This window comes from Carlito syrichta, unplaced genomic scaffold (assembly GCF_000164805.1).
Source record: "Carlito syrichta isolate Samal-C Ts95f unplaced genomic scaffold, Tarsius_syrichta-2.0.1 Scaffold303095, whole genome shotgun sequence".
NCBI lineage: Eukaryota > Metazoa > Chordata > Mammalia > Primates > Tarsiidae > Carlito > Carlito syrichta.
This window is the reverse complement of record NW_007247191.1, coordinates 79,715-104,552: the sequence shown is the minus strand read 5'-3', so window position 1 is coordinate 104,552 and position 24,838 is coordinate 79,715. Positions and strand designations below refer to the sequence as shown.

The 24,838-nt window shown below is 43.6% G+C and overlaps 1 protein-coding gene across 2 annotated transcripts in view; it reads left to right on the top strand.

Annotated features, from left to right (window-relative positions):
• The first annotated feature begins 248 nt into the window (after positions 1-248).
• The window catches only part of WIPI2 (WD repeat domain, phosphoinositide interacting 2), a 34,205-nt gene continuing 9,615 nt past the window's right edge, over positions 249-24,838 (top strand). Inside the window, exons 1-6 of one of the 2 annotated variants that reach the window (XM_021712119.1) lie at positions 249-309; positions 3,699-3,781; positions 18,789-18,958; positions 21,871-21,967; positions 22,379-22,476; positions 22,899-22,991. In XM_021712119.1, the coding sequence (XP_021567794.1) occupies positions 21,922-21,967; positions 22,379-22,476; positions 22,899-22,991 (237 nt within the window). In that variant the 5' untranslated portion in view covers positions 249-309; positions 3,699-3,781; positions 18,789-18,958; positions 21,871-21,921. Of the gene's footprint in view, positions 310-3,695; positions 3,782-18,788; positions 18,959-21,870; positions 21,968-22,378; positions 22,477-22,898; positions 22,992-24,838 lie in introns of those variants that run through there. The other variant, XM_021712120.1, reaches the window with a different exon arrangement.

The following is a 24,838-nucleotide window of genomic DNA, read 5'->3' as shown; positions in this document are numbered from 1 at the left end:
TTTACTGTATTCAGTGAGAAAGTCTGAAAGCCAGTTAACTTAATAGAATGTATGTATGTTTCCAATCATTTCACTTTGTTTTTTGTCTTTCAAGTGCTTGGCACCACAGTATTCATTACATATAAACTGTAACTGTCCTGTCTGTCTTCCTGTACTGGTAATATGATTTCAAATGTTGTGGGGTTTTTTCATTATTCTTACCTAAAAGTGTAAATAAGTTATATTTGCTTTTTACCATCTTTTTTTTTAACCTAGAATAGTGAAAGGGACATCAAGAGCAGCTGGTCTCAGTCATCTCGCTGTTTGCTGGTTAGTTCCAATCCTGGTTTCTGAAAGTAACACTGTGGAAGGCTTATGTTGGAGGACTTTGTGAAAGTGAAGTTGGTTAATAAGTGGCAGAGGATCACATAAATCTTCAATGGAAATATCAGGGACTGAGATTTCCCAATGACTACCACAGCTTGTGGGAAGTCACTGATGTAGCAATGTCTGTTTTAAATGTCATTTCTTACAGCGATAGAATAAAGTAAGGGACTTGACTTTCCAAGTCTTGTGTTTGTAGGATTGATGTTCTGAAGCATATGGACACGTGGGAGAAACCTGTCTGGACATATTGCTTTTTTCTAGCATGTCTTTATGGCCACTGTTCTGGGAAGGTGCTGCTCTCCCCTCTCTTCATCTGAAAATTAAAGATGGTTTTTAAGGATTCTTTGACTTTAAAGTTTTAGGTCACTCTGCCTGCTGTGCCGAGGACATATTTGAGAAGGCAGGAAGGTATGGTCCAACAGTAGTGGCCAATGGAAAGGAGACTGAGTCGCCATCAGGAAGAAGTTAGATGATGCCAGTTTCTTGCTTGAATTCTGAGTGAACAGTGGTAACACCATGGGAGAAAAATTGATGAAGGATTCAGTTGAGGGGGAAAAATGAACTCTGCCTGGGATACTGAGTCTAAAAGGCCTTAGGGATATCCAGGTGGAAGTCTGAGATGGAAAAGATGTGAAGTGGGCAGAGAGAGTTGTTGTAGGCCTCATGAGGGCACCAGCCCCTGCCAGCAGCAGTTCGTGTTGCTTTGTTTACAGTGTTAGACTGTTCCCACTTAGCCTCAGAGTCAAGTATGGCTCTTTCATGAAGATAATGGAAAGGGAAAGCCTTTATGGACTGATGGTTAGAAAGGGGGAAGAGAAATTGTAAGGTTAAGCAAAAGGTCTGATTCACATTTTCATTTTTTAGTGGGAATCGCTATCTTTTAGATGTTAAATACTCAAGTTTAAATTAACTGACAGACTTTCAGTTAAAGATGATAGATCAGACATGAGCATTTATTTTGGCTCTGTCCTAAATCCTAATAAAATGTCACTCAGAATGTTAAAAAGACCATTTAAAGGCCTTAAACCTGTAGGGTGGAGAGAATGAGAAAAGAGATGTTAGCAACAAAATTTGGTTAGCAGCTGGTAAAGGAAGCTGACTCTTAAATTGCTAGTGGAGAATTCAGAGAACCAGCCTCAAACTCCTGGCCTCAAGCGATCATCCTGCCTCAGACTCCCAAAGCACTAGGACTACAGGCATTAGCCACCACACCCACTCTGTATTCTTCAGTTTAAACTAGGTTGGTTCTCATTTAACTCAAGGAAAAGGCATGAAGGCTCATTAATTTTGCCCATGAGAGAGGGCCTCTCTAAGTTTATTTTATATATTATGTTAATAAGCTTGGTGATTGGTTTCCAGGTTAGCAAGAAATTAGAAGAGAGACCCTTAATGATGGTAGAATGGTCATGAGGAAAAATTACAACTGTCAGCAAAACAAAAGATAGACAGATATTTTTATGAACTCAGCACTACGGTCTGACCTTTTGATGTGGAGTACATGAAACCCAGTTTAAGGTTGATTTGTTTTTTTAAATCAGAAATGGGAGGGGCTATTGCTTAAAATAGCAACCCTTAGTTATCTGGAAAATAAAATCAGTTTCCCAGAAGTTCTGGGTTGCTGAGATTTTGTTTTATATTTAGCTTCTGGATATTCTTGTATTTTTGTTGTTTCTTCTATCACTTTCAAAATATTTACAGGTGCCGGGCTCGTTGGCTCAGCCTGTAATCCCACGCCTTTGGGAGGCTGAGGTGAGTGGATTGCCTGAGCCCGCGGGTTCGAGACCCGCCTGGGCAGGCGAGACCTCATCTCTACAATAAATCAAAAAATTAGCCGGGCATGGTAGTGCACGCCTGTAGTTCCAGCTACTTGGAAGGCTGAGGTGGAAGGATCACCGGAGCTAGCAGGTCGAGGCTGCAGTGGCCGGGAGCAGCCACTGCACTCCAGTCTGGGCGACAGAGTGAGACTCTAACTCAAAAAAAAAAAAAAAATTTACAGGTAATAATACCAATTACTTTTATTGATATAATTAATCCTATAGTGAAGAATTATTTTTTGCAAAGAAAGATTATATTAGCTAATACAAAGTTTTGTTTCTGTTCTCTTAAACTATGTCAATGACCTGATGTAATTTTAAATATTAATAGTGATTTATAGAAACTCCCTTCTCGGAACATATTTCTTCCACGTATGTGTGAAAGAGTGGCTGGCAATGTCAAGTTTTTAATAGATGATATCATTAGAATAGCCCTAATCTTATCTTGGGGTGCAAATACAGTATAAAGTGTCCCCCTTCATTACTTCCAGTCTTCTGGTTTAGCTATTTGTTTTCATGTTCTTCCTGACGTTAAACCAACAGTGACCCTGGTATCTGATCCCTCCCTTATCCCACGCTTCCTGCTTCATTCAGCCATCCTTTCTTTTTCTAAAAGCTAGACTCTTCTTGTTTCTGCTTTCTTTGGTCAGTTGCATTCTGGAGAGGTAACGTTCTGATCAGGAAATCCTTCATTGAGCGCTACCGATCCCCTGCCTCAGGAAAGGCTGGTGAGCTCTTGCATTCCTGAGCCTCTTAGCAGAAGCAGTGGTGTTGGTGATAAGTACGGAATCTTAAACATGAGGCTGTCAAAGGGTCCTTCTCTTTTTCCTCATAAGCCAACGATGTGGTCTTCTGATTCCAGATTCTAAGTTAGCTTTTTGGTCAGTTTTGTTTCTGACCACTGCTCGGCCGTTGCACAGCATGAGTGATGGAGCTGGGATTGCTAAAAGCCTGCTGAGACACAGAGAGATGTCTGCGTCCACCTAGATCGTAGTATCTTGGTTTAAAATTTAGAATATTAAATTTGCAGGACTTTTTGTTTGGTGTTTAGTCTTTTTTATTTTATTTTTTCTCCCCAGCTTTATTGAGGCATAATTGACAAAATTGTATATATTTAAGATGTATAACATGTTTTGATATACATTTTTAAGTGATTATCACAAGGTAATTAACATATCCATCACCTCAAATAGTTACCTTTTTTGTGTGGTGAGAACATTTAAGTTCTATTGTCTTTGTACATTTCAAGTATACATCATTAACTATAGTTACCATGCTGTACATTAGATCTCCAGAAAAAGTTTTACAGGTTTTAAATAAGAATATTGTCTGTCTTTATTTTACTGAAGTGTGGTATCTTCCTCTTCCAAGCACCTGGTACAAATGATGTGAAATGATTGATTCTGTGCTAATTTTCACTAGGCATGCTGGTAACTAATTAGTAACATGGGAGCTAGTTTGTGCGTTATCACCATCTACATGTATCAGCTCTTATTTCTGAATTTGGCTTTTTTGCAGGTCTCTAGCTGTTGGTAGTAAGTCCGGTTATAAGTTTTTCTCCCTTTCTTCTGTGGATAAGCTGGAACAGATCTATGAATGCAGTAAGTGTTTACTTTATTTTTCCCCTTCCTAAAAAAAAAAAAAAAAAAAAATAGACAAGTTGTACATGAATTGGAACGCAGCCTTACATTCTGACACTGGTTGAGGCTCAAACACCCTTCCACCAGTCCTCCACTTCCATCTTAGTCTCACCAGGGGGTGGCAGCTTGTAACAGTCTGTGGGTGTTCTCCCAGGTATTTTTCTGTGTGTTTACATACATATGAATGTACATATAGGAAGAGTTGTTTCGTGGGTGGTCTTTTTCGATGCATGATATCATGCCATGTGTATTTTTCTGAAATTTCTCCCCTTTTTATGCCATTTAGGCCTTTCACGTTACTGTCATAAAGGGCTTCCAGAAAATTGATATTTTCACAAACCTGGTAGGAACGGGTTATTTTCTTGAGTCATCATTTATGGCAATTGAGTGGCCTATGTGTCAGAGAAGTGGTGTGGAGCATAGAATAGTTCATGTGCTTTGGCTTTTTGCTCAGTCACTTACTGGGTGGTTTTAGGTGTATTACTTCACCACTGAGCCCCGGTTTCTTTTTATTTTTTGCAAAACAGAAATAATACATGTCTCTACAATTGTTGTCAGGATTAGAGAGTCTGTATATGTGTGTACCTGATGTGTAAAATGATACTTGCTGAGTGAACGGTAGTGTCGGTCCAGGCCCTTCCGTGAGACTGTGATGGAAAGGTTTGGACTCTTTCCACACGCATAATTTCTTAATTAACGATAATTAGAGACTCTTAAGGAGTTGTAAGCAATAACACCAAACCCTTGTAGCCTTTGCCCAGTTTTTCCCAGCATAACATCTTGCAAAACCATAGTATATTAGCACAGCCAGAATATTGGCATCTGTCTCCCCACTCTCATTTCTCTAATGATACTTTCTGTGTGTGTATAAGTTCTGCACGGTTGTAGTGCCTGTGTGGATTCCCGTATCCACCACAGTCAAGACACCCGCAGTTGCAGCCCCACAAAGCTCCCTCGTGCTGCCCTTTGATAGCCACACTTGGCGTCCTCCTGCCACTCACCTCCCTGATCCCTGGCAGGTGCGAATCTGTCCTCCGTTTCTGAAACTTTGGCACTTCAAAAATGTGATGTAAATGGAAGTACCTGACCTTTTGGGATTGGCTTTTGTGGGTCAGCATGATTCCTGGAAGTACATCCAAGCTGTGTTCTCTCTCCGGAGTTTGTTCTAGCATGGTGTGGCTATACCACAGCTTGTTTAGCCGTCGCCTGTCGAGGGGGCATGTGGGCTGATTCCTGTTTTGGCTGCTACACATAAAGCTGATATGAACATCCGTGTACAGATTTATATGTGGACGTATATTTTCATTTCTCAGAGACAGAGGCCCAAGAGTGAGGTCACCAGGTCATATGGTAGTTGCATGTTAAATTTTTTAAGAAACTGCCAGACTGTTTTCCAGAGTGGCTGTCCCATTGTACATTCCCACCAACAATGCATGAGTGATCCGGTTTCTCTGCATCTTTGTCAACATTTGGTGTTGTCGCTGTTTCTCCAGCCACTCCGGTAGGTAAGAGCAGTGCTGGCTCATTACGGTTGTGATTTGCTTTTCCCTGATGGCTGCTGATGCTGGGCTTCCTTTCAAGGACTTATTTGCCTTCTGCTGTCTGTGTATCCTGTTTAGTGAATTGTCTGTTCATGTTTTTGCCCACTTTCTAATTGGGTTATTTGTGTTTTTAATGTTGAGTTTTGAGAGTTCTTTGTATTCTAGATACTAGTCCTTGGTTGGATACATGGCTTGTAAGCATTGTCTCTTCCTCTGTACATGCTGTTTTAAACAGATCTGAACCAACCTGCGGCCCTGACCTGAATCAAGAATCCTTGTTGCAGGGGAGTGAGGAGTTCGGTAGTCATAATAAACTTCTTGGAATTAGTCATACTGGGTTATGGGCTCAGGAGATTGTTCCTCTCTATCATTTTAATTGTCTACAGGAGGTTTTGGGGACTCATGTTTCCCTTTTATTGACAAGGCCAATATTTCCTTCCTGAGTGCCAGTGTCGAGAACTGCTTTCACCATGGTTTGGTGTTCCACTTGAGAATTCCGCTTTTCCTGTTGTCACCTCTCAGGAACGAGGAGGATCAGAAGTTCATTTGAACAGATGTTGCATGTTCATTCTAGTTCACGTTCACTCAGTGTGCATGTCCTGAGGGATTGTCAAGTGTCGGCCTCTTCTGGTTGCTGGAGATGCAGTAGCCGCAAGGTCCTGCTCATGACACATGTGTGAATGGAGGAGGACTAAGAGTAAATATATGTCTGTGTCAGATTTAGGCCAGGGACACAAAGGTGAGCAAACACAGAAAGAAGTAACCTGCTGGTTAACATAAGATGAAGACACTGGGGGAAAGTTGCTTCTTTGTACTAGTTACTTGAAATTGTAGAGTTCTGGCCCACCAGAAGGTGGGGTCATTCAGGCTCACACCCAGGCCCTGGCGTCTCTTCAGGTGAGCCTGCAGGTACCCAGCCTCTATTACTGGAGTGTGTCTGACACTCCCTAGCAGTCCCTTTCCTGTGGCTGCCTGCCAGAGGCAAGCACCCAGCGGGGAAGCAAATGTTTATAGTCAGCATCCCTGACTCATGGTTCCTGCTGCCTCTTAGATTTTGCTCCTTTTTTTGTCCTTAGACTTGCCTCCTGATGCTTCCTCAATCTTCCCCTAAAGCTTTTCTTCTGCCATGTAGGCTGGCAGATGTGGTCTGGGTGATAAGATAGGTGTGAACTGCTGCTGGGTGTCTCGGGGTGCGGACTTCCCGAGGATCTGCACACTAGCACCTTCCCGGGAGCTGCACAGTATTGTTCCCTGCAGGGGCGTCTTCAGAAGAGGGCAGTTCTGTCTCTGGAGGGAGGATTCCACTGGGCTTTTATGAGGGACTGAAGCATCGATTAAATCCACACCCAGAAGAAGTAAGTACCTGGGTAGTGCTGTGCATGGTTGCTGTAGTCATCTGTTTTGAAGTCCACAGAATTTTGGCCCGTTTGGAGGCCCACTGCTTCGAAACAGTGGAAGGGATACCAAGCCTTAGTCTTTCATCTTCCTCAGGTTGAAGTTTTATTTACTGGCTTTTAGTGCCTCGTTTTCCAGAGATGCTTGGTGAAACAAAATGTGATGTCTTGATAGCATCTTTGAAAGAGTGGATATTTACTGACCAACATGGTAAACTGGTTTATCAGTTTCTGTGGGGTTTTTTGTGAACTTTGGCCCTTAAAAATAGATGATGGAATGGGCAAAGAATGTTTTGAGGGTTAATACGTTAAACTGAAGTGAGTATGTTCTCAGAATATTATCTACCTTTCCCCTTTCACATACTTGTGAGTCGATAAAAAGAATGTCAACATTGTTTTCTAGCATCTTCCTGCAAGCAGACTCAAAGCAAGAACAGTACTTCATGCCTCAGTATTCAGTTCCAGTTCAGTATTGGCCTTACCCTCAAAACTCTTAACAACCCATCATAAAATCAGATCTCTGCTGTTGGTCACTGTTGCTGTTACGGGGAGAATGAACCAGAGCTGGTTTTAGAGAAAAACAAGATTGACGATTACTTATTCTTCTTTCATTTATTAAAAAACAAGAAACACTTGCCCAGCGGCATTGAAAGTAGACTTTCTACCATCTATATTATTGCAGTTTCAAACCTGAAGGGAAAGTCGCAAGCTTCCACATAGGCCTTGCCCCATGTGCTGCATTCTTTCCATGTGTACATTTTGTTTTGCTGTTTGAGGAAATAAAATGCACAGATATTCCCTGAACTATTACTACAACAATCAAGGATATGGATCTGTTATTTGTGAAATATCACAGAAGGTTCGAAGTTGGCTTTTTCAAATTCTGCATTGTGCATTTTCTGAGCTAGGAAAACCTACTTCATAAAGCATTCAATTCTGAAGCCACACACAAGCAGACTGTGCCTTAGCTCAGCAAAAGTGACTAGAGCATGCATTGATCATAGAAGTGAACCTGTTGACATAGAACGCCTTTTATCAACCTCCTCGCTTGGCCAAGAAACTAATCATCATTTACTTTACGCCATCATCTACATCTTAAGGCTTGAGAAAGGGTGCTTTCTGACGGTATTCCTATTGACAGGCCAGGCACCGCTTGGCATATTAATTTTAGTGAGATTTATAGTAATGGATTCTACAGAGGATAAGTACACTAGACTCTCTTCGCCTAAATCTGTCGTAATGGAGCATCAGGCTCTTAACATGCATTCCTGTGGAGGCCCAGGCACATGTGAAAGTGGGCTTTGTCAGTTACTTTGGTCTTCCCTTCCCACTTAGGAATTTTATCATTGCCAGCTATAAACAGCCAGCAGAAGCAAAACATTCTTTCTTAAATCAGTTAATTTCTTAAATTTTAGATAGGCAAGCTCTAGGAAGAACATCTGGCAGAAACCGTGGCAGCGGCCACCTAGAAGGAGTCTTAAAAGCAAGGCCTTCAACACTGGAGGTCACTGAAGTTTATGTTCAGGCTTGCTAGTGTCAGCCTGAGTGCTTCCTGGCCCTGGTGTCCTGTAACATGCCATCTTGAATAATTACAGATGTGCAGCTTGGTTCTTTTGCTTTCGTTTGATTATAGTATCTTTCACTTAGCAGCCTGATTCATTGTCTACCATTATTTTTCATGGGAGGGCTAAGCTGTCTGTACTTCCGTTCAGTGGAAAGCGATTGTTCTGGGTATGTGGGTTCTGTGTATGTTTATGTTTAAAGCTTCTTTTGAGTGTGAAGTGTAATATAGAAATGTTAGATCTTCTTGAAATAATGCAGTAGAAAAATGTCAACAAATCGAAACCACTAACAGTAAGATAAAAGTAGGTTCCTTTTATGAAAAGTGAATTCCTGTAAAGATCTAGGCAAATTGGTTCATGGGACTTAAAGGCACTTTGAAGTGCATCTTTTTATGCTGCGGTGATTAGTTCTTAAGTAGTGACAGCAGTGTGTTCCCTCCAGAGTGACTGGTGGTTTATCCGCCTTTTGCAGAGCGCCTCATCCTTTCTCTGATTACCAGCTCCTTTGGAAATCTGATGAAAGTTAGAGCTATTTCTCCTGGAAAACTCAACATTTACCATCGTTTCAGCAGTTTTAGAGTCGCTAAAGCCCCTACAGATACTTGTGGGCATGTAGGTCTTTGAGATCTGCCCTGACACTTAGTTTCTGTTCTCTGTGTTGCCTGTGTTCTCACAGGTGACATAACTTGACCTTCAAAGTCCCCTGCTACCTTACATCAGATCCTTCTTGCATCAGACCTTAACATATCAGCCAAAGTTTGGACTTTTGCAATAGGCTGCCTGAGGTGGTTTTTTTTCTGTTTGTTTTATTTTTTTAATAAAACACCTTTTTTGGAATATAATTTGTGTACCATAAAATTCGCTTTTTTAAAGTATACAGTTCAGTGGGTTAGTGTATTTACCAAATCTTGCAGCCTATCATAATCTAATTTTAAAACCTTTTTTATCATCCCCCAAAGAAACCCTGAGTCCATTAGCAGTCACTCCCGGCTGCCTCCCCCACTCCCCAGTCCTGTGCAGCCACTAATCTACCTTCTGCTGCTGTGGGTTTGCTGCTCTGGGCCTTTCAGATAAATGGACTCCTACATGACTGGCTGCTTTCATGTAGAGTGTCTTCATGGGCCATCCGTGTTGTAGCCTGTATCAGTATTTCATGTCTCTGTTGCTGAATCGTGTTGCATTATATGGATATATTCTGTTTTGTTCCTTCATCAGTTGAAGGACATTTGGGTTGTTCCCATTTTTGGGGGGCTGTTGTGAGTAATGCTATTATGAACATTCATGTACAAGTTACTGTGTGGGCATATGTTTTCATTTCTCCTGAGCAGATACTTGTAGGAGTGGAATTGCTGGGTGAATGTCTTCGTTTTATCTACTTCTGAAGATGGCTGTAAGATAAATCCCTAGAGTTGGAAATGCAGGATCAACAGATAAACAATTTTTAAATTGATAGACATTGTCAAGTTGCCTGTAAAAATGGTAATACGAGGCAGGACTTGGTGGCTCATACTTGTTATCCCAGAGCTTTGGGAGGTCGAGACAGGAGGATCACTTGAGTCTAGGAGTTTGAGACTAGCCTAGGCAACATAGTGAGACCTTGTCGCTACAAAATATAAATTAACTGAGCATGGTGGTGCTTTCCTGTAGTCCCAGCTATTGGAGAGGCTGAGGCAGAAGGATTGCCTGAGCCCAGGAAGTTGAGGCTACTGTGATCCAGAATTGTCAGCAGAACCCTGACTCAAAAACAACAACAAAAACCTATACTGCCCATCAAAAGTGGACTGGATTTTTTAAGTGTACGTATACACGATGAAATATTATACAGCCATAAAAAAGGACAAAATTAGCCGGGCTCGGTGGCTCGGCCTGTAATTCCGCACATCCCACACCTTTGGGAGGCTGAGGTGAGTGGATTGCCTGAGCCCACGGGTTCAAGGCCTGCCTGGGCAGCGAGACCTCACCTCTACAATAAATCAAAAAATCAGCCGGGCGTGGTAGCGCATGCCCGTAATTCCGGCTACTCAGAAGGCTGAGGCGGAAGGATTGCTGGAGCCCAGCAGGTCGAGGCAGTGGTGGCCGGGAGCGGCCACTGTACTCCAGTCTGGGCGACAGAGTGAGACTCCAACTCAAAAAAAAAGGACAAAATTATGGACTTCGTAGCAACTTGGATGGGTTAGAGTCTATCATACTCGGTGATCTGTCACAGAACAAAGAACTGAGTGTCGCGTATTCTCACTCATAAGTGGACCCTGAACGTCTAGCATAATACTACGGGAAAGGGATTGGCAGTAGTGGAACACTGCCAGGAGAAGGGGAACGCATAGCATCATTAAGGATGCCTGATCCTAACCTAGGCGAAGTGAGGTCCAATGAGAGGTTCAAACTTCACCTGTATGTAAGCCACTTATGTCCCCAATCCTGACTTGTACCCCACATCTTTAAAAAAAAACAGGGCTAGACATAGTGGTTCAGCACTTTGAGAGCCAGAGGCCAGAAGATTGCCTTAGCCCAAGGGTTCGAGACCAGCCTTGGCAATATGGCAGGACCTTGTCTCTACAATAAGTAAAAAATAAATAAATAAATAAAATAACTGGACATGGTGGCGTGCACCTGTGGTCCCAGCTACTTGGAAGGCTGAGGCAAAAGGATTGCCTGAGCCTAGCGGGCCAAGGATATGGTGAGCCATGGTTGTGCCACTGAATTCCAGCTGGTACCCGAGTGAGATGCCAGGTTTTAAAAAAAGGTGGTCTCAATTGATGTCCCTGTTAACAGCATATGAGGGTGCCTGTTTCCTCACACACCACCAGTGCCGCACCTTCTCAAACATTCTTGTATTTATGAGTCTGAGATTTTAATAATGTGTCCATTAACCTTAATGATTTGCAATTCTTAAATCAACTGCAATGGAGCTCTTTTTTTTCCATGTAGTCATTTGTTGTTTGCTGTTTTTAGCTGTTTCTGACCTTTGCCTGTTTTTTTTTTTTTTTTGTTTTGTTTTTGTGGGGTTATTTATCTCTTAATGCTTTAAAGTAAATTAGCTATTTGTTGTGGGCTGCAGATATTTTTTCTGGATTGTCATTTGCTTTTTCGATCTTGCTTATGGTTCTTTTTGCTGTACCAAAGCTTGAATTTATGTATATTGAGAGTATCAGGCTTTTCTTGTAGGTTTTTCCTACTCCTGTGGTGTGCATACAGCATTTTCCAGTATTGTCTTCTGAAGCTGTGTGTCATATTTTACATTAAATGCTTGATCTACCTGGAGTTCATTTGATGTAAGGAATCTTCCACTTTCCTTCGATGACTGCCTGTCTTTTTTATTTAGAGGGGCTTAATGAAGTATTTAGGGGTAAAATGTCAAGAAGTGCTTCTCTTTGAAACTTAATTGAAGAGTTGAAGCTAAATTGCAGAAAGTGTTTGTTAAAGCTAGATGGTAGATATAAGGAGGTTCATTTTTCTCTTTTATGAATATTTGCTGTTATAAAAAGCTTCCCTGCCTTTACCTCCCCTCCCTATTTTTAACATCCCAAAAGAAATCTCCTTTGCTTTTTTCCATTAAAACTTGAGAAGAAAACATTTCTAAGTTATAGTTGGGTGGGAAAGATAAGCAGACACCCTAACCCTAAACTTATTAATTATTTATCTTCTCTGCACCTGTGTTTAAGCAACAGAAGACATAGCTCCCTTTCTCTTTCCAATATTTCTTTTTTTTTTTTTTAGTCAGAGTCTCACTCTGTTGCCCAGGCTGGAGTGCAGTGTGGTAGGCTCACAGCCACCGAAGCCTCAACCTGCTGGGCTCAGGCAGTCCCTCCGCCTCAGCATTCCAAGTAGCTGGGACTATAGGCGTGTGCCACCATGCCCGGCTAATTTTTTGATTTATTGTAGAGATGAGGTCTCACCAAGTTGCCCAGGCTGGTCTCGACATGGGCTCAGGCAACCCTCTCACCTCGGCCTTCCAAAGTGCTAGGATTATAGGCACGAGCCCCCGCTCCCAGCCTTTCCACTATTTTATTAAAGGAAATTTTCAAATAGAAAAAAGTTGAAAGTATTTTACCACTAACACCCAAATATCTGCCACTTAGATTCTCTCCTTAACATCTGACTATTCTTGTCCTGTTACAAACACACCCACCATCCATCTTATGTTTTGGGTATGTATTTCAGAGTTCATGGTAGACTTCAGTACTTATTCTCCTAAGTGCTTCCCTGTGGATATTACTAAGTAGAGTTCAGTGTGTGTTTGTTTCTTGTAAGGTAGAGTTCACATCCAATGGAACGCACAGGTCTTTAGTGAACATTCAGTGACTTTTGACAAATGCCTGCATTTCTGTAAACCGAAACCCTATCAAGGTTTACCATCACTCCAGAAAGTTCTCTCATACTCCCTCCCAATCAGTCTCGGCTCCCTTCCACTCCCAACCCCAAGAGGCAACCAGTGTGCTGGTTTTTTTCTGCTCTTGATTCATTTTTCCTCTCCTGGAACTTCATGTAAATGTGGCATCTACTCTTGTTTTTTTGTTTTTGTTTTTTAAAGTCAGAGTCTATGTTGCCCAGGCTGGAGTGCAGTGGCTTGATCATAACTCAGCGCAGCCCCAACCTCCTGGGCTCAGGCGATCCTTCTGCCTCAGCCTCCTGAGTAGCTGGGACCTGTAGGCATACACCGCCACACCTGGCTAATTTTTTAATTTTTTGTCGGAGGAGGTCTTGCTATATTGCTTAGCGTGGTCTCGAATTCTTGGGCTCAAGCAATCCTTCCCGCCTTGGCCTCCCAGAGTGCTGAGATTATAGCCATGAGCCATTGCACCCAACCTGCATCTACTCTTTTGATAACATTTCTTTCCCTCAGCATAATGTTTTTGTGATTTATCCATTTTGTTGTGTGCCTCAGTTGCCCAGTATGTGAATATATGTCAGTTTGTTTATCCTTTCTCTTGCTGATGGACATCTGGACTCTTTTTAATTAAGCTATTATGAATAAAGCAGCTGTGAACATTCTTGTACAAGTCTTTTGTAGACATATGCTTTCATTTATCTTAGTTACATATTTTAGTGGAATTGTTGGGTAGATACGTGTTTAGTTGTATAGGAAACTGCCAGACCCTTCTAAGTAGCTGTACCATTTGTCGTACCACCAGTGCTGTATGAGCGTTTTGATTGCATTACATTCTCACCCAACATTTATTTGGTATTATCAGTCTTCTTCATTTTAGCTCTCTGATGTGTATGTAGTACTATCTCGTTGTGGTTTTAATCTGAATTTCCCTGATGACTAACGACATTGGACACTTGCATATACTTGTTGGCCATGTGTATGTCTTCTTTTGTGAAATGTCTGTTCCAGTCTTGTCCCTTTTTAGATGTGGTGGTTTTACTTGTTATTACTGAGTTGTAAGGGCTCTTTAGATATTCTGGGTACCAGTCCTTTGTCAGGTAGGCTGGGAGACAATTTTTTTCCCTTTCTGTGACTTGCCTGTTTTCTTGTCTTTTGAGCAAATGTTTTAAATTTTAATGCAGTCTGATTTATCTATTCTGTTCATTTATGCTTTTTGCTTTCTGTACCCTGTCCAGGAAACCTTTGTCTGTCCTCAAGTCATGAGGATATTTTCCTATCTTTTCTTGGAAAGCATTATAGTTAAAAGCTATATGAAAGCTAAAGTTGTTATGTTTAGGCTGGTGATCTATCTCAGATTAATTTTTGTGTATGTTGTGAGGTATGACTCAAGGTTAATTGTTTTCCTTATGGATTCCTATTCCATCACTATTTGTAGGGAAGATTTTTCTTCCCACATGTTTACAATCCTATATGAGTGGGTCTATTTTCAGGCTCTTTATCCTCTTCCATTGATCTGTTTGTCAGTCTTCAACTCTGTTCTTTTAAAGATAGCCTCGGAAATCCTAATGCCTTTGCTTTTCCATATAAATTGTAAAATTGGTTTTCAAAAAGTCTACGAAAAAGCCTGCCAGGATTATGATTGGGATGGGATTGAACCTAGAGATCAATGTGAATGTTGATATTGTAAAGCTATTTAGTAGCCAATCCATGAGTGTTGTATACTTCTCTATTTAGCTGCTTTTAAATTTGTCTTGGTAATCATTATTTCTAATTTATTCCTAATTTGGGTTTTCACAGTGTTATAAAATAAAATGTTTTATTTTGCTTTCTAGTTGTTTTCTGCTAGTCTATAAAAATATAATTGATTTTTATATCTTAATCTTGCATCTTATGACTGCTAAATTCACTTATTAAACAGTTGCTTTATAGATTCTTTAAGATTGCAGTAGAGACAGTTTGACATCTTTCTGATATTTGTGCCTTTTATTTCTTTTTCTTGCTTTATTACAATGTGTGAGATCTTCACCACAAAGTGAGGAGAGGCAGCATTCTTGCCTTGTTTCTAGTCTTTTCACAGTTAAGTAGAGTGTCAGCTGTCGATTTATAAATGTTCTGCACCTATTGGATTGATACGGGTTTTCTCTAACAGGTTGAATTGAAATGTGTTACCACTTCAGATGGAGACTTGCCAGTGGCTGCAGGTAGTCTTGCATTTTTCTAATAGCTGTACTTGCTCACTTCCTGAGATGATTGTTTCATCCATCCTGACTCGTTCAACCCCCACCTCGATCCTCTTAAAGCGAATACCTACTCCTACTTTAGAGAAAAGCTGATGCTCTTTCGTGGAATCTCCTTCTCTTTTCTCCTTCAGGTGACGACCCACCCACATCTGTCCCCATTTCCTCTTCTGTTCAAGTGGAGAAAGGGGGCTCTTTTCTTCTTAAAACCATTCCTAGCTGGGCATGGTGGCTCATGCTTGTGATTCCAACATTTTGAGAGGCTCGGGCGGGAGGACCACTTGAGACCAGGAGTTCAAGACAGCCCGGGCAACATAGCGAGATCCATCTCTACAAAAAATAGAAAAATTAGCCTGTAGTCTCAGCTACTTGGGGGAGGACGAGGCAGGAGAATCGTTTGAGCCCAGTTCAAGGCTGCAGTGAGCCATGTTTGTGCCACTGCACTCCAGCCTGGGCAACAGAGGGAGACCCTGTTTCAAAAAATGATGAAATGAAATACAGCCAATCTTCCTACTAGATTGCATCAATTTCCATCTTATTAAGTGGTCCGTTTCTTCAGTTATCGTGCCTGCTCCATTAGCAGTTTCTTCATCAGTATATCTAGTAGCTTCTGTTTATCTTTAGAAACAGAAATTTCCCTTGGCCATACATGGCCCTCCAGCCCCGCTCCATGTGTCTGCTTCACCATAACAACTTCTCCAGATGGTTGCCTGATGTCTTTTTCCATGTCTTCACGTCCCTTTCCCATTTCAGCTGTTCTGCCTCCACATCTTCATCGTAGTTTGTCAAGTTCTCCAGATAAGCTCCAGGTTCCCAGAGTGGATTGCCTGAGCCCGTAGGTTCGAGACCAGCCAGGGCAACTTGGCGAGACCTTGTCTCTAAAATAAAATAAAAAATAGTCGGGCGTGGTAGCACACGTCTGTAGTTCCGGCTCCTCAGAAGGTTGAGGTAGAAGGATTGCTGGAGCCAGGCAGGTCACCACTGGGGTGGCCGTGAGTGTGTGTGCCACTGCACTACAGCCTGGGTGAAGAAATGAGACTCCAACTCAATAAAAATAATAATAATAATACAGTCGATTCCCATTTTTCGTAGTAGTTGTAGTCTGTACAGTCCCTGGGAACACTGGATTAGCGAGTTCTAAACCATTGCTCCTTGGGGAGATAGAAGGTTAGATTCCCTTGAGCCTTTCTGGTCACAACGTTTTCATCAACTGATCGGTATATAACTTTGTCTTATGTGTTTGTTTAAAGACACCTTGTTTAATCTCTTGTTGACTCATTAACGTTGAACTCGTGGCAACAGCAGTAATGTGCAGGCCTGAACAAAGCTTCTCTAACATGTTTTTTCTGTCAGGCATGTCAGAACCTTCCTGCGCTTAATCATACTAAACAGCACTCGCTCTACGTGTGGGGGCCAGCAGCACAATCACCAGCAAAAAGCACAAAAATGCGAAAGCTAGACACTAAATTGCTCTAAGTAGATTGTGAAAGGGTCAGTTGTTTTTAGCATGAGAACTGAAACAAGAAGGCAGGAAAAGATGGCCTGTTGTGGCCTCGGCTGGGAGTGTGTGCACCCTGTGACTCAAACTTTTTGCCACTCGTGTGTCCACAGCGGCTGCAAACGCACTGCATGCTGGGGTCCTAAGTAGACTTCAGCAGTGAGCAGATTGACAGATACAGACTCTGGATAATGGAGATCCCACTCTGTTGGAAATACGTGCTTTTCAGGGGGCCAGTGGATTGAAGTAAGATTCGCTTATTTGGTAGGAAACCAGTTTTGTGTATGCTAGGTTCTCCTGTATGTCCCAGGCTGAGAGTTAATGAACTTCTAACTCCAACTCTTATTTCGCCACTAAAGACATGGATGCCAGGTCTTATAACTAATTATACCGAGCCAAGACCAGAATCTGATTTTTAAACTGGTTTTCCTGAAGGGCGTACCTCTCTGGGCCACCATCATATCCCGGGCTGCATACCAAGGTGTGCAGCGCCGTGGCACACGCCTGGTGGAATTTTACCAAGAGCAGTTTTGCTACTTAGATGTAGCGCTTGGGGGTTAGCAGCACTGCACCACTGAAACTGGATGTCACAAATGAGATTAGCTCATTTTCAGATGTGACACAATATGAGAGATTGGTTTTATTAAATAGTGTCTTGAAGAGTTTGGGGGCATATCCAGAATCTAGTCATAAGGTCCATTTTCAGCTGTTCAGCCAGTCAGTGTGTGAGTAGCCCCTCCTCGGTGCCAGGTGACATCAGTCCCTGGGGCACAGCTGTGAACAGGACAGGCATAGCACCTGTCCTTGGCCTGTCAGCCTAGCAGGGAACTCTGTGGTTAAACCATCGCTCAGATGCTCAGTAGTAATCGTGACGACTAGAGATGACAAGGGTGGGATGCACCTGAGCGAGGACGTGCAGCCCCAAACACTTAGCAGCCTAGCACGAGGACCTGAAGAGTAAGAGGCTAGGCAGTGATAAGGAAGGCCTTGTGCCGCTGGGCTTGTGCGGCTGGCCCCTTGATTGTAGAGATGTGGGTGGCACCTGCAGGGCACCGCTATGGAGATGTTCTTCCCAGCTCTCCTGATGCTCTGCTCACCAAGCACAGTTCTCGTCATGACTTGGTATCCACATCCATCTCTGAAGGAGAGAGGACTGATCAGAGAGCACAAGGGGCTGGTCTTTAAGGAAGTTGTTTTCACTGTAGATAATTGACATCCTGGTGAGGCATCGCTTCATCTGAGTTTTTGGCCTGGTGTCCAGGCACTGCAGTGTCCCAGAGCTAGATAGAGAGAGATGCCTCTGTTGACAGACACATGCAGAAGTCCCTGCTTGTGCATGCGAGCGAGCAGGGTCCCTCCTGAGTGTGCCCTGTGCGGAGAGTCAAGCCCTGGAGGGATTGGCACTTAGCGTGAGGTGCTGGCAGGCAGGGAAGCTGCCTCTGGCATCTCCGCAGTCGTGGCAGTCGCGTGCATTTGTGTCTTTTGAATAAAGGCTGCTCGCTGCTGTAGGAAAGACGCTTTATACCCACTGACTAGGTAAAAGTAACTGCAAACAAGCTGCTCTAAGGAGCTTAGAGTGATGTGCTCTGTGTTCCTGCCTGTCCGTCCTGAATACGGTCATGTGCCGTATGATGATGTTTCAGTCAACGCCACTGCATATGCAGCTGTGGTTCTAGAAGTTATCGCACCATATGTTTACTGCACCTTTTCCATGTTTAGCTGTTATAGTACGCGAATGCTTACTGCTGTGTTACAGTTGTCCACAGTGTTGAGTACAGCCACATGCTATCCAGGCGTGCAGCCTGGGGGCAGTAGGCTAGACCATCTCGGTGTGTGTAAATGCATCCTGTGAGGTTTGCACAGCAATGAAATCGCCTCACGATACCTTTCTCAGAATGTATGCCCTGTGCTGAGCGACATGTGATCATAATAGCCAAATCTTTTTTTAAGTCTGTGTTATGCCACTTTGGATATGGGTGACTCTTAGTCAGCATCAAGCAGTGTGTTCATACGGGGCTAGTGCTCAGCACATCAGTTGTGTCATAATAAAGCGGGCCCTTAGATCTTATAGGTTCCTAAACTGACAAGTATGTTTTCAAGTCACATCATTTGAATCTAGCATCAGATTTTACTCAAAGAAATCCTTTCAAGTCACTCTGTCATTGTTCTTCCATGTGAATTTTCACATAGAGCCATCTTTATTTATAGCAGAGACATTCCTGAGGCTTCAATTATCAGAGCCTGCTGCCTGGGGCTGTCCTGCATGGCTCTGATGTGCCCAAATGCCCCGGGCAGCCCAGGGCACTCTGCTCCACGTGTCGCTCAGGCACACGTTTGATGTGAGAACGGATTCTGCCCGTTCCCATGGAGATGTGTATGTGCTCATGTGTCCTTTTCTGATTTCAGCTGACACCGAAGACGTGTGCATTGTGGAAAGGTTGTTCTCCAGCAGCTTAGTGGCCATTGTGAGCCTCAAAGCCCCAAGGAAGCTGAAGGTTTGCCACTTTAAGAAGGGAACAGAGATCTGCAACTATAGTTACTCCAACACCATCCTGGCTGTGAAGCTCAACCGGCAGGTGAGTGACCGGCTCACGTGGCCACCTCCCAGCCCCTTGGCCTCTGCCATTCCCCTGCCACCTTGTCCCTGCTCCTTTTCTTTTTCACTCCGCCAGCCAACTCTGCTCTGTTCTCATCTCATCAGCTTTGCTGGAAGCACACCATTCCTGATGAGGGTGCTCAGCCACACTGTTCCCATGTGGGTGTCATGTGTTCCCCCGAGGGGAGGGGTGGTAGCATTGTTTTTGTATATTTTATGAATTACCTTCTTAGGCTTTTATGAATATTACTTTAAAAAAATCTGTTTAGACTTTTTTTTTCTATTTTTAGTTGTGGATTTTACTTTTATTTTGAGATGAAGGATATATTACTTTCTGTACCATCCCTGAAACTTAATAAGAACACCTGATGCCGAGAACGTGCTTGGTGAATAGCACTGGACTTTATGTCCTGAGATTGTCCCTGGCTTGTGCCGGCTCCAGGATAGCCGCACCGCCTGTGAGCACCTTCAGCATCTCGGCTTACGGTAGTGTCCAGTGTGGGGAAGGCTGACAGGTGTCGAAGGTGCACTGCAACAGCTAGGAAGTGGCATCCTGAGACGCGGGACTGGACTGAGTTGGAATCTCACTCTGTCGCCCAGACTGGAGTGCAGTGGCCGCTCCCGGCCCCACAGCCTCGCCTGCTGGGCTCCGGCGATCCTTCTGCCTCCGCCTTCCGAGTAGCCGGAATTACAGGCATGCGCGACCACGCCCAGCTGATTTTTTGATTTATTGTAGAGATGAGGCCTCGCCAAGTTGCCCAGGCGGGTCTCGAACCCGCGGGCTCAGGCATCCACTCACCATGGCCTCCCAAGGCGCGGGATGACAGGCTGAGCCGCCAAGCCCAGCAAGGAGGCCCTCTTATCTTCCACAGTTGAACTGGGACTTGGCCTGTGGCTGACAGAGCTGGTTAAAATGGGAAGTGGTCGCGTCTCGCATGTTTTTAAAATTTGAAACATAGAAATGCACACAAAAGTCTACATCCATTTTCTTCAAAGCAGGACAAGAACTTGCAGAATAATCTGAGTACAGAATAAAGTTATACCTTTTAAAAAATTCTTAGACTTTTAAAAAAATTTTCATCTTACCTGTACCTCATTCAACATCAGTTTTCAGAATCAACTTACCCTTTTTTAATTTAATGTAATTTTATTTTATTTTAAAGATGTGGGGTACAATTCAGAGTTAGGTATACAGATGACCATTATGCAGCTACCCTTGTTGATGACATGTGCCCCTCCTTTCCCTGGCAATCTCCCTCAACTACCAGTCCCCCCCAGCAGTTTTCTACTACTGCCAATCCCTTTCTTATAGTATTATGATAATTGTTAAAGGTCCACTTATAAGTGAGAACATATGCATTTGTTTCTGTGATAGATCACTGAGTATGATCGACTCTGAATCCATCCAAGTTGCTGCAAAGTCCATATGTTTGTCCTTCTTTATAGCTGCCTAACATTTCATTGTGTATATGTACCACTTTTTTTTTAATCTAGTCCAGCTTTGAAGGGCAGCATTGTTGGTCCCATGTTTTTGCTTTGTGAATAGAGCTGCAACAAACATGGGTGTGCAGGTATCTTTTTTGTAGAATGATTTGCATCCCTCTGGTATATTCCCAGCTGGGTCATATGGAAGGTCAATTTCTAGTTCTTTCAGAAGTCGCCACACTGTCTTCCAAAGAGGTTGCACTAGTTTGCATTCCCACCAGCATGTTCCTTTTTCTCCACATCCTCACCAGCATCTGTTGTTGTTTGTTTTGTTAATGATGGCCATTCTTACTGGGGTTAGGTAGTATCTCAGTGTGGTTTCTATTTGCATTTCACTGATGATGAGTGAGGCTGAGTGCTTTTTCATGTGTCTGTTGGCTGCCTGTGTATCTTCTTTTGAGAAGTGTCTATTCATGTCTTTTGCCCACTTTTTAATGGGACTGTTTGTTTTTTTCAGTTCCCTGTAGATCCTGAATGTTAGGCCTTTGTCAGATATACAACTGGCAGATATTTTTTCCCAGTGTGTGGGCAGTCTCCCTGCTCTCTTGATGGTTTTGTTGGTTTTACAGAAGCTCATCGGTTTGATGAGGTCCTACTTGTCTATCTTATTTCTTATGGTATGGTAGTTAGGGTTTTGAAAAGGAATTGACTGCCAGTTCCAATTTCCATAAGGGTGTCTCCTGTATTTTCTTAGGTTCTTATAGTTTGAGGTTTTACATTTAGGTCTTTGATCCATTTAGAGTTGATTTTTGTATATGGTGATAGGTAGGGATCCTGTCAGAAGCAACTTACATTTATCATATCTATCCCAAGTACACTTTTTCTTTCCTTCCTTGTCTCACTCTGTCACCCAGGTTGGAGTGCAGTGGCACAATCACAGTTCACGGCAGCCTCAACCTTCTGGACTCAAGTGATCCTTTGCCTCAGCTGTCCGTGTAGCTGGAACTACAGTTGCACCACCAGCAGGCCCAGCTAATTTTTTGATTTTTTTTTGTAGAGATGAAGTTTCACTATGTGGCCCCAGCTGATCTTGAACTCCTAGGCTCAAGCCGTCCTCTTGCGTCAGCCTCCCAATGTACTGGGATCATAGGTGTGAGCCACAACTCCTGGCCTCAAGCACACTTTTCTTAGCTGTAGCTTCTCAGCATATGTGATGTGAATTGAGTCTACTGGTGGGGATTCCTAGCACTGCTGGCATAAGTATCATGGGCAGGCACACCGAGCTCCGACCCCACTTGGTTGGGAGTGGAAACCCGCCGGTCCTCCAGGCCTTGCGCGCCTGGTCTGTGTGGTGTTCCAGAAGGAACTCAGCATCGTGATCCAGGAGTTGTTTAGGTGAGGATTGACGCACGTCGTCCTGGGCGTTGCTCCATGTTTGACTTTCTCTGCTCTCTGTCTCTCTTCTAGAGGCTGATAGTGTGCCTGGAAGAGTCTCTGTATATCCACAACATCCGGGACATGAAGGTCCTGCATACCATCAGAGAGACGCCTCCAAACCCAGCAGGTAAAGTAATTTGTGAGAAGAGAACTCGTTGTTCTGACTTTGCCTTTTAAAAATAGCTACAGGTGAGAGACATGTTTTTCTTATAGGTTCCACAGATGAGACAGATTTTAAAAGCACTGATCTTAAGCCAAGCTTCCTTACTACTGATACCGGTCTTGTTGACCATATAAACTCATTGGTTTGATCAACTTTTAACTTTGAAGTTACATTCAAACCAAAGTCCTTTCATCTGTTTAGAATACTGTATCACCTAAACTAGGGATTTGAGGGCACAGAACTTTTAAAAAGTACAGGGGACAAGGTTGTGTCTGCTATTTTTTATTTCCACGTGCTTTGTCAAATAAATGCTTCCTTATGTCAGAAATCTTCTGAGACCTAACTTTGCCCCTTGTCCCCTTGTGTGATTGACAGGCTTGTGTGCGCTATCCATAAACAATGACAATTGCTACTTGGCATACCCGGGGAGCGCCAGCATCGGAGAGGTGCAGGTCTTCGACACTATTAATCTGGTAAGGCTCTTTTTCTACTTGGATGGCTCTTGAAAATAAAGCTTTTTTCTGAGGATGAGCACTGCGGCGCCTTTGGCATCCTGACCTCGGCTCAGCAGTCCTGCTGTGACTCTCTGTGGACGGCAGAGCAGGCTGGCTGCCCCTGTCTCCGGATGTGCTCCTGTGTGCTCACGCAGGCTGGGTCCTAGCAGCGGAAGTGTTGGGAGGAATGTAGAAACTTCATGGGTACATTGCACTGCTTTTTCTAAAGTTGAAGCATTTCCTTGGGCCCGCCCCAGTAAATCAAGTGGGTTTGGTGTTTGTATTGATCGTAATGTGATTTTAGTAACAGCTTATTGAAGTTTTCAGCCTGTGACCACACGGTAGCACAGGGCCAGGCTGTCACTGTGTGGCAGTCATGTTTGGTGGTGTCTCCTTTTCAGAGAGCTGCGAACATGATCCCAGCGCATGACAGTCCTTTAGCGGCGCTGGCTTTTGATGCAAGTGGAACTAAACTTGCCACTGCTTCTGAGAAGGTAAGTCCCCTGTTCCCAGGGAACGCTTGTGCAAAGGCTTCCTCAGACTAACGCGGCCACGTTACAAATAGGGCTCATACCAACCAATTCACAGACAGCAAGATAGCAGCCCTTGTCAGACTGTCATGTGTGCTGCCCCAGAGGGTACGGTGCACACCACACTGGTGCCTGACGGAAAAACCAGAGCAGGGCTGTGGTGGAAGACAGAGCAGCAGAGGCGGCTCGAGTGCCCCTCATCGCCGTAGGGCTCACCCAGTGTGTGTTTGCTTTGTACAAGGAACATATGTCATGGGAGAAACTCAGTCATGAAGTGTGTGAAAAAGCCAAGACCGTGTTCTGCCAGCTGATCTGAATACGTTTCAGTGTATTTCTTTTCATTCTTTTTATTTAACAAATTTGGAGTTGTGCTGTCGGTATAATTTGTTATCCTTTTTTACACTCTATAGTAGTGTATTTCTCTAAGCTAAAAAGCATTCGGTTGTGATTTACTTAAGCATCGCCCTTTTGGGACATTTATGCTGTTTCTGATATGTTGCTGTCATAGATAGTAGTGTACTTCAGTTGTATATCGATCCTTGGTGTGTACTGCCAGTCATTAACCTCAAAGACTCCAGCAAGAAGACTTTCTGGCTTGAACGGCCAGACCCCGACACACCTCTGTCCCTGCGACACGGCGGTCAGACTCCCTCAGCCTCCGGCACGCCCGGGGGCCTCGTCCTCGTCCCCACTTGGGCTCGCCTTGCTTTTTCCTCTTCTCCCCTTTTCTCAAAGGTCCCGTCTTCTCCTGTCCCTGAGAGGGATTCCCTCTCCTGCCTGTGTTATCTCTTCGATGCCTGTCCTGCTCTTCAGGGGCCCACTGAGGAATTTTGCTTTGATTTTGCTGCTCACTGAGGCCCTAAAATATCCTTCTCTTTTAACTCATCTCACCCTTCAAACCTGCCAAGCAGATAAGCAAAAGTGAGCAAAAAGCTCCCTACCCAACTCTCCTGCACGGTTCTTTATTCTTGAACCTGACACCCAAGACCTGACATCAGGGTTTATGGGTGGCTTCTGTGTCATGAGTTGTCTTGGATCCTTTATCTTCATTACCTCATTTTGTCCCCCTCAGCATAGTAAATATTTTTCCATTTCATACCAAGGCCTCAGAGAGATTAAGCAAAGTGCCTAGAGTCGCCCAGCTAGGCAGTGACAGTGATGGGACTGCAAGCCTGACTTTGCTTCTAATCATGCTTTATGATCACAATATTACCTTGTCCTTTTCTTTTCTCTTTGGATTATGGAAATGGCCATGAAATCTATTATCCCTTGATTAATCAAAGTCTCACCATGATGTTTCTTAGTAGCTCGTACAGAGGCCTTTAGGCACTTGGTGGGATTTCAAGGCTAGTAAAAATAGAATAACTATTTTCTGGAAGGTAAAGAGCAAGCACTTGATTTGCTTTTACCCAAAATTCTCTTAGTCTGTAGGATTAGACCATCATGACCTTCTCAACCCTGCTGTGTTCCACTTGCTGGTACTCCCCATGGTCTATGACTTAATCCTGCTTTCAAGGATCTCGCAGTTATGTGGTGACAAAACAACTCTTTTTGAGTTGGAGTCTCACTCTGTCGCCCAGACTGGAGTGCAGTGGACACTCTCAGCCACCGCAGCCTCGACCTCCTGGACTCCAGCGATCCTTCTGCCTCAGCCTTCCAAGTAGCTGGAACTACAGGCGTGCGCTACCACACCCGCCTAATTTTTTTTTTTGATTTTTTTTTTTTTTTTTGAATTGGAGTCTCACTCTGTCACCCAGACTGAAGTGCAGTGGCCGCTCCCGGCCACCGGAGCCTCGACCTGCTGGGCTCCA